Source organism: Geospiza fortis, unplaced genomic scaffold (assembly GCF_000277835.1).
Source record: "Geospiza fortis unplaced genomic scaffold, GeoFor_1.0 scaffold182, whole genome shotgun sequence".
NCBI lineage: Eukaryota > Metazoa > Chordata > Aves > Passeriformes > Thraupidae > Geospiza > Geospiza fortis.
In genome coordinates this window covers 2,078,645-2,088,468 of record NW_005054367.1, presented here as the reverse complement: position 1 = coordinate 2,088,468, position 9,824 = coordinate 2,078,645, and the positions used below count along the sequence as shown (strand labels likewise).

General features: G+C 39.2%; 1 protein-coding gene across 1 annotated transcript in view; it reads right to left on the bottom strand.

Moving 5' to 3' along the window:
- Positions 1–5,421: 5,421 nt before the first annotated feature.
- Positions 5,422–9,824, bottom strand: part of LOC102045415 (sodium channel protein type 5 subunit alpha-like) — a 43,577-nt gene continuing 39,174 nt past the window's right edge. Inside the window, exon 28 of the mRNA XM_031059736.1 lies at positions 5,422–8,464. Within this exon, the coding sequence (XP_030915596.1) occupies positions 7,266–8,464 (1,199 nt within the window). The 3' untranslated portion in view covers positions 5,422–7,265. The remainder of the gene's footprint in view (positions 8,465–9,824) is intronic.

Sequence of the window (9,824 nt, the reverse complement as noted above, 5' to 3'; positions counted from 1 at the left end):
TCATGGAGAAAGTTTTCCAGACTTCAAGATAGACTGGAATCCACAAAAGTGTGAAATAGATTATAGATAGTAGTGTAGGTGCATCACTTGGTGAGAAATTGAGGTTTTGGAATTTTTTGTGGATGGAAGCAAGATGGAGGGCACAGGGTGTCATCCTGGGTTTCTTCTTCATGCTTCTTCTTCCTCCTTCTTCTCCATGGGTTTGGGTGGCATTTTGTAATTGGGCAGAAAAGCCTGCATTATGGGCTCTTTGGGATCAGTTATTGGGTTAAAAGGGAAAATAATCCAGTTGTCAGTTCTTAATTGGATAGTTTAGTCTTAAAAGACCTTGTAACAAGAGGTTGTTGGCCATTTTGTGCCTTCTAATGAAAAGCTGCTGAACTCCCAGCAGTGAGACTGTTTTACTGATAAGAAATAATAAACACCTGAGTCCAAACATGAATTACTGTCTCAAGTGCCTTCAGTCCTGACCCAGAGAAACCCACAACTGGAACCCCCACACACAGGGATCTGCTGTTCCCTTCCCCTGAAAGCAAATGTCCCCCATTTGGCCCCCAGTAGAGCCCTTCATGTTCTGCTCCCTTACATTCTCTCAGGATAGCAGGGGATAAGATTTGCTACATTCCTATTTCTTAGAAAATACATTTCAAACCTTTTTTAATTCAATTTTCCACTTTCCTTCAAATCTTTGATTGTTTCCTCTCCAAAATGTGCCCCACAGCCCTGCAATATACATAGTTCACATCAGCAAGTCTCTGCTTGAGGTGTATGTTACCTCCTTTTCTAATGCAAGTTGTTACATTTAGGTTGGATTTTGTGGATTTTTTTCTCTCCTGCAACCTTTCCTGATTTGACAGATTCTCACAAATCCTTAGAGAAAGACCTGCAGGTTTATGTGGCAGTTCTCAACAGGATTTTTGCCAAGGGGTTGTTCTGGACTCCAGCTCCATTGTTTTAATTCCCTTCTGTGTCCATCCATGGATTTACTCACATTTCCATTCAAACACTTCTTGTTTGCCAAGGAAAATATAATCCCATATTGACAACAGTCTTCACCAAAATTTAAGGAGTTTATGTACCTGATATTTATAGTATATATAGATAGACAAACTTTAAAGCTATCCAAACCCTCACCCCTGACCCATTTTAAACCAAACTCACATCATCTTTACTTTTTCTTCTTTCTTATCTAGCCAATGATTTACTTATTACTGTTTCAGCTTCCTATTCATGGTCTCATTCTCTTTTACACTGGAAAGTCTCACTCATTTTGTTTTCTGACCTTTAAACTGCAGCTTTCTTTAAGCAAACCTCTCCTCCCCCTCCCTCTAAGCTCTCTGTTCCCTGCTAATACCTTTTCAGTATTAACAGTTATTTATCAATCCAGTTGTCAGTTCTTAATTGGATAGTTTAGTCTTAAAAGACCTTGTAACAAGAGGTTGTTGGCCATTTTGTGCCTTCTAATGAAAAGCTGCTGAACTCCCAGCAGTGAGACTGTTTTACTGATAAGAAATAATAAACACCTGAGTCCAAACATGAATTACTGTCTCAAGTGCCTTCAGTCCTGACCCAGAGAAACCCACAACTGGAACCCCCACACACAGGGATCTGCTGTTCCCTTCCCCTGAAAGCAAATGTCCCCCATTTGGCCCCCAGTAGAGCCCTTCATGTTCTGCTCCCTTACATTCTCTCAGGATAGCAGGGGATAAGATTTGCTACATTCCTATTTCTTAGAAAATACATTTCAAACCTTTTTTAATTCAATTTTCCACTTTCCTTCAAATCTTTGATTGTTTCCTCTCCAAAATGTGCCCCACAGCCCTGCAATATACATAGTTCACATCAGCAAGTCTCTGCTTGAGGTGTATGTTACCTCCTTTTCTAATGCAAGTTGTTACATTTAGGTTGGATTTTGTGGATTTTTTTCTCTCCTGCAACCTTTCCTGATTTGACAGATTCTCACAAATCCTTAGAGAAAGACCTGCAGGTTTATGTGGCAGTTCTCAACAGGATTTTTGCCAAGGGGTTGTTCTGGACTCCAGCTCCATTGTTTTAATTCCCTTCTGTGTCCATCCATGGATTTACTCACATTTCCATTCAAACACTTCTTGTTTGCCAAGGAAAATATAATCCCATATTGACAACAGTCTTCACCAAAATTTAAGGAGTTTATGTACCTGATATTTATAGTATATATAGATAGACAAACTTTAAAGCTATCCAAACCCTCACCCCTGACCCATTTTAAACCAAACTCACATCATCTTTACTTTTTCTTCTTTCTTATCTAGCCAATGATTTACTTATTACTGTTTCAGCTTCCTATTCATGGTCTCATTCTCTTTTACACTGGAAAGTCTCACTCATTTTGTTTTCTGACCTTTAAACTGCAGCTTTCTTTAAGCAAACCTCTCCTCCCCCTCCCTCTAAGCTCTCTGTTCCCTGCTAATACCTTTTCAGTATTAACAGTTATTTATCTGTTCAGGTTTCACTCTCTATACTTGAGACAGAGGTCCCACTTTCTTTTTTTTTTTTTTTTTTACATTGAAAATGTCATTTTGATTGAAAACCACTAGGAGGAAGCATTCAACAAGTTTCCCTGTCCAGATGTAGATCCCAGTCTTAATTTTATTAAATTCAGATCATTTTGAGCAGGAACTAAGGGACCTGCTGGATTACAGATCCCCTTGAAAGTGCTGTGGCACATAACACTTTGAAAACACCTTGTAACTATTTACTTTCCAGTCAAACTGGCTTCTCTGCTTCTGCTAAAATCAGTTTTTTGCTAAAATCATCAATCCTCCAAAGAACAGAAACCACCTCAAATTTACCAGTTAATTTTCCCCTGACTATTCTGTCTTTTAAACATTTTTCTCCCTTCCTCATATTTTCCCACCTGCTTTATTTACTGACAGTTACAATGCATCCTCTCAGCTGTTATTTCTAGGCTGAAAACACTAAACTTTTCATATCACACATTATTATTCATCCTAGCATTGCTTCCCAGCACATGATATAGTTTTAATTCACAACTGTTGAATTGCAAAGATCTCTGGTAAACAGGAGGAAAATATGTTGCTTTTCTTTCAAGCACAAATGGAGTTTCATGCAGCTCCATCAATTTGCCCAAGAGCTGAGAAACCCTGAACTGTATCATTCACGTGGTTCAATTAATGAGAGTCTCAATGCTAAAGTCAGTTTAGCCTTTGCTACAGGTCCTGAAGAAAATAATGCTGAAGAAAATAGCTTTTTATTAATTAGTTTCTTTTTTTCCCCACCCTCTTTAACACTGTTGACTGGTTTGCAATTATTCAAGGATTTTCCATTACTTTGATTTCTTATGAAAAATATGTGTGATTTAGGTAGTAAAATGAAGCCCACTACAGAGAGGTACAGATGTTCTTGAGTTCTCAGGTCGTTCATTCATATATTTCTTGTTCCACATCACTATCAAAGGAACAAACTGATACATCATGTTGTTGAGCTTGTGTTTCTCGTGGGCTGTCAAAGGGAAAAGTTCTCAGGCCTCAATTTTTTTTTTGTCTCTATTAATAACCTCCTTAAAAATGTAATAATTTGGAGTAAAATTTTAAGTGATTTATAGTTTATGGAAGATGTAACTGTGTAAGAGAGCAGGCTGTTAATGTAGCCTGGATTAAATGACTAAAATCACATGAAATATTGCTATGAATGACCAAAAAAGGAAAGCAATTCATCTAGAAATAAGGCTGTATATCACACTAGGAACACAATAGGAAAGCATGATGTTTGTAAGAATATTGCAGAAACCAAAATTAAGAGGCTCAGAGGTGAACCAGAAGGATTTGGAAGATTATTTATTTCTAAGGGCACATTTTCGAACTGCCATGTTTATATTCAGAATTTTATCTCCCAAATGATTGGGGCCTCCTTGTGGCTTAGAAGATTTTCTTGTGGCCTTTCATTACATAAAGAGGGTTTATAAGAAAGATTGAGGGAGACTTTTTATCGGGGTTTTAGACTGAAAGAGGGTAGGTTAATCTTTGACATACGATATTTTTCTAAAAGGATGGTGAGGCCCTGGCACAGGGTGCCCAGAGCAGCTGTGGCTGCCCCTGGATCCCTGGAAATATCCAAGGCCAGGGTGGAAGGGGCATGGAGCACCCTGGGATAGTGGAAGGTGTCCCTGCCATGGCAGGGGGTAGAACTGGATGGTCTTTAATATCCCTTGCAACCCAAACCATTCTTTGATTCTGTGACTAAAGAACATGGCAAGCAAACAGTCTTCCCTAAAATAGTATCACCTTTACTCAGAGTTTCTGCAGAAGGTAAAATTCACCCTAGATGGTATTTATCATTTCTTACACCAACAAACAATTCACTTAGGGTACCAAATGAACTTTGGCATCTGCTCTCCTACGTTGGTGGAGCTCTGGCTTGGTTTCAGGGTGGCCTTTCCTGAGAGTACATCGGTGATGCTTGTATATATTCTGACCAACAATTAACTGCTCTTACAATAAAAAAATACTTCTTCCTGGCACACAAACTGGCAAAGATGAGTCACACCACATTTAGGTATGGATATGTTTAATGCAATCTCCTGGGAGGATGTGATACCAGGGCTGTTCAGTGTCACAGACATCTTTTATGAAAAATCCTTTCCTTAGGATTTTTCCTCCTGAGAAGCTGAGAGGCCTCAGGAACAAAATGTAAACAATGGTTATCTGCTGCTGTGGAATGCAACAGGTGCATCTTTGATTGGTCTCATGCAGTTGTTTCTAATTAATGGCCAATCACAGAGAGCTGGTTCGGACTCTCTGTCCGAGACACAAGCCTTTGTTATCATTCCTTCTTTTTCTATTCTTAGCTAGCCTTCTGATGAAATCCTTTCTGTTCTTTTAGTATAGTTTTAATATAATATATATCATAAAATAATAAATCAAGCCTTCTAAAACACAGAGTCAGATTGTCTCTTCCCTCATCCTAAGACCCTTGTGAACACAGTCACAGTTCAGTGCACCCCCAAATCCATGAGAATGACGCATGTGGCTCATTACTGCTCCTCAATGCATCCTGCACATCTTGGGAAGCTCACACTGAACAGGCTGGAGCTGGGAAACACCATCCCACCAGTGCCATGTAGTCAGCTCCTCAGCTGGGGTTGTTCATATGCTGTGAAAGTGGTTAAAAATAATTTTAGCCAAATGAATCCATTTATTTTCATTAATTCTTTTACATTTCTTAGATTTATTTTTTTATTTGAAAGAATAGAGCCTCTAGGTTCTAAAGGCACAGAGCTGTTGACTTTTCTGGTATAACACAGATTCACTGTGCCTCTACATTAAAATCTGAGGGAGTGTTAGTCAAAACTAATTAAAGGTGCTACCATTTCAGGAATGGCTAGGGAGAAGTTAAGGGAATACCACAGATGAAACTAAAAGGTACTATAAATATTATTTATTTGCATCAGTCTTCAGACAATATTAATTGAAAACAAAGTCTCGTTATTAGGTGTAATTTACCATCCATAGTAAAAGAGAATTTCTGTCCAAAAAGCTCACAATCTGAAGAGGTGGAAAGGACAGGAGAAGAAAGCAACATAAGACATAAGAATATAACTGCTACCAGGGAGAAGGGGCATTCAAGAGAGAAGAAAACTTGCTGCAGGTTGCAAACAAGTGCACAGCAGGTCCCACTCAATCACTGGGTTCTTTTCTGGCTGAAATCACTGTGGAGGGAAAAGCTCACCTGAGCCTTGCCAGAGCCTGCCAAACCCAACAGTGATCACAGAGCTGCAACCTTGCAACTAAAAAAATTAAAAGCATCTTAAAGATGTTAGTGTACATAAGAAATTAAAATATCTGGGGTAATTTGTGACTACACCTAGTACGTGACAAAGGGGAACACAACAGTCCTTAGACAGCAAAGTGCATCAGCTGGATGCATCTCCAAAGTAAATGTACACAGGACAAAAAAGTAGTGTTTGGGCATGTGTTTTTCTGAGAAGTATAAGGACATGAAGATAAAGGACTTCATAAGTAAAATGTGGTGACGTGAGAAACCACGACAGCCCATCTGCACATGTAGCTCTATGAGAAGTAGAATTTTAGAATTTGTATTTCATCCTCAGGTTTATGTTAACCCCAAACCCAAGTATTTCAACACAGATTTCCTAATTGCCTACATTACCCATAATTTGGTTTCTTCTAACCTTTGCAGGAGAGAGAAGGCTGGTTCTCCCATCAGAGAAACACAGCGAGGGGGGAGAAAGGCTCCTACCTCCAAAGAGATACATCCATGGCCATGGATGATGTTCATCACCACAACCAAGCATACCTCTGATGAGTCCCATGTGGAGCTCCCTGGCCCTGGTTTCTGCTGTCTAAGGGAGTGGCTGAAGTGATATTACCAATTTCCAGCCAGTGTTATTTGTGTTTCTCTTCTCTGCCACATTGTCAAGAATGAACTTGAACACAAAACTCAACTGTTAGAAGTTTGAGGAAAGTATGCAATAAACACAAAATTTTATGGAGTGATTGATGGTACAGCTGCCTTCACCTCACTGCCAGAGGAAACAGGGTAAAAAAATAATCCTCACAGGCAAAACATAAACAAGGTTTTTCTCTGCTCAGTATGACTTCTGTAAGATTAAGAGTTGTATTTATTATTTCATTAAACTTCAGTAACACAACTATGATAACGTACATGCCATGGTTTATTCTGTAAATCGATCATATGGGAAGAAGTCCACTACACTGTGGAATACCTGTGGATCATGCAGGGTCTATGTTTGTGGCACATCTGTCCCCAAACATTAAAAAAAAAAATTCAAAAAATCATCAGTGATTTGCTAAACAGGTTTATAATGATAGTAGCAATTAGGAATGGAATAAATTTTAGCTCCTTTCCATTCCTCAATTTATACTCATATTGACATTCATTTTCTGTTCTCCAGTAGATCCACTAGTGCTTGGACTTTTCTCTGCTTCCTGTACAGGGCAAATATCAGCTGAGGTTGCCTGTCACTGCTGTGAACATGTCACAGCACCCAGGTACTGTGGGACCCGCTTTGCAGTGAGATGCTATCGATCAAACAGATCCAAAACTTTTCTCTGAACAGGAAAATATTGAAGAAAACTGAACACAACAGAGCCAGAGGCCACGATTCTCAGCTGCCATAACCAACAGACCTGGTTTCATAGGGAGGCTGCCTCTGCTGACAAGTATTTACAATATCATCTTCTGTGAAAATTTAAAAATATCCTTACAGCTTTGTCACCAATTAACTACTTAAAGACTGGAGATTGTTGATTGCCCATTATTTCTCCATCCTCAACCACGAGATTGCCACTACTCTCTCTTGTGACACTGTCATACGACGGAGGGATGGACACTGAGGACGACGTTTCAGACCTGTTAGGACTCCTACCATAATTTGCACGCAGCATACATGCAACGAGTCCTTCTTTTTCCGGAGCAGCATCTCCCAGAGTGTCAGAGCTGCCAGTTCTGTGCTGGTACAGGTAGGAAGCCTGTTTGAGGGAGCGCTGGAGCAGGTGGCTCCTGTAGGCACGCTGGATGACCGTGGCCGACGCTTCCTCTTGCCTGTGGCTGAGTGTAGTGGATATTGGCTCATAGGATTGTTTTGATGGATTGGCAGCCATGAATTTCTCCTCCATATGTACTTTCAGAGTATCCAGCTCTCCAGAATCTCCCAACACCCTCTTGGTGAAAGCAAACAAGATATCCAAGCAGTGTATCTTGTCCCCACTGACCACAGGCAGGTCCATTGCTGTGAGCTCAACTTTGTTTGGTTTTGGTACACACAAGGGCTTGGGCAGAGCATCTGCAAAGTCTGAAAGTGCCGAGAAAGTTATGAACTGAGTTGCCTCAGGATCAAACTTCTCCCAGATTTCATAAAAGATATCAAAGTCATCTTCCCCTAAAGGCTCTGCACTTTCCTCAGTGGCAGCATTGAAGTTCTCCATAATAACAGCTATGTACATGTTTACAACAATGAGAAATGATATAATGATGTAACTCACAAAATAAATAATACCTATGGCAGGTTTACCACATTCACCCACTTCACCATTTATGGTTGGATCACAGTATGGTGGCCCAGTGTTTAAAATAGGACTGAGAAGACCATCCCAGCCAGCTGACGTGGTGATTTGGAAGAGACAGAGCATGCTGTTAGCAAAGGTTTGGAAGTTGAACATATCATCAATGCCACCTTCCATCTTCACATACGCAAAGTTAGCCATGCCAAAAATGGCATAAATGAACATGACCAGGAACAGCAAGAGGCCGATGTTGAACAGAGCAGGAAGGGACATCATTAAGGCAAAGAGCAGAGTTCGAATTCCTTTGGCTCCCCGGATGAGTCTCAGGATCCGGCCAATCCGGACCAAGCGAATTACTCTGAAGAGTGTGGGTGGTAAGAAATGTTCAAAGGCTTTGCCAATGTTGGAAAGCAGTAAGGCTGAAAAGGAGAAGATAACAACTCATTAGAATATAATATTTTCCCTTAACTTGTAAAGAGGCTGGAATGATAATATATTCACAGCTCAAAAATATCTGATGTGTGGTTGCTAAGCTCCACCAGAATAACTTTTAGGAGAAGCTGAATTGAAATAATAGATGTTGAAATCAGCAATTATGAGCTACATTCTTCAGCCATCAGAGAACAGTCTCTGTTGCACAGAAGATGACAAGAAACTTTCTGTGCACAACTTCAAATATCTCTATCAGTTGACACTTGATGAGTGATGGTTTTCTTTGACTCTGGTTGCGTGAATATTTCAGCAGATTCAAGTTACCTTCTACATTTGTCTTCAAATACTGACACCACAAAGCTAAACTAAGAAAACAAGATATAATGCAATGTCAAAATCATTTAGATAATATAGGCATGATATGTGGAAGCAAACAGAGCGATGAACACAGAAGATGTGCATGCCACTCTACAACGGCTTTTGGTTTATTCAGGGACAGAGCTACACATGGATGTTATTTTTTCTTTGTTTGAATGAAATAAATGACACCTGGTAGCATTAGAAGAGGCTTGTCTCTTCTAAGTGCAGCTGTTTGGGATAATTTTTTCTGTATTTACAATCCAGAAACTTAATTTCTCAAGGAAGAGCCATAGTCTTACTGGAATCTTACTTACCCTAGACACAAGTGATAGTAAAGAACTGAAATATCCTTCTTGCCCTAAATGTCTCTTGCTAGGGCAGTACTAGCCCTGGGAATAGTTAAATTGGCAAGAAGCAAAAATTTGCAACAGAGCTCTTTACCCCAGTTCTTCCATTGCAATCCCTTCAAGTAAAAACTAATACATTTTTGGTGATCTTTTCTATTGTGTTACAAAGTGAGAACCCTTATTGTCAGTCAGCAATGCCTGAATTCTACAGGCTATAATCTAATTCCAGTCTTCCCACTCTATACATATTCCAGTATTCCTATTTTTCTATATATTTCAGTCACCTGTCAAAAAATACAGATGACAAACCCCAATAATTGATCTCATTGAATATTTCTTAGTTGGTACTAAATCTGTGACAATGGAAATTATCATGTAATGTGATACTGCTATGATGAGTTATTAATTCTGTACTTCAGATAAGAAAAAAACAAACCTGACGAACTATTATAAATATATACACACTTTTACTAAAGGAATTGTTTTGAATCTCATTTCATATAATCTTGAGGGGGCTTGTTTATTTTTTCCTTAAGACCTTGTAGTATTATGACTTACATTTCAATGATTATTTGCAGTTAATAAATTTTAACTAATTTTCTTTTCTTTCTAAAAAGAATAATAATTTATATAGTAAAGA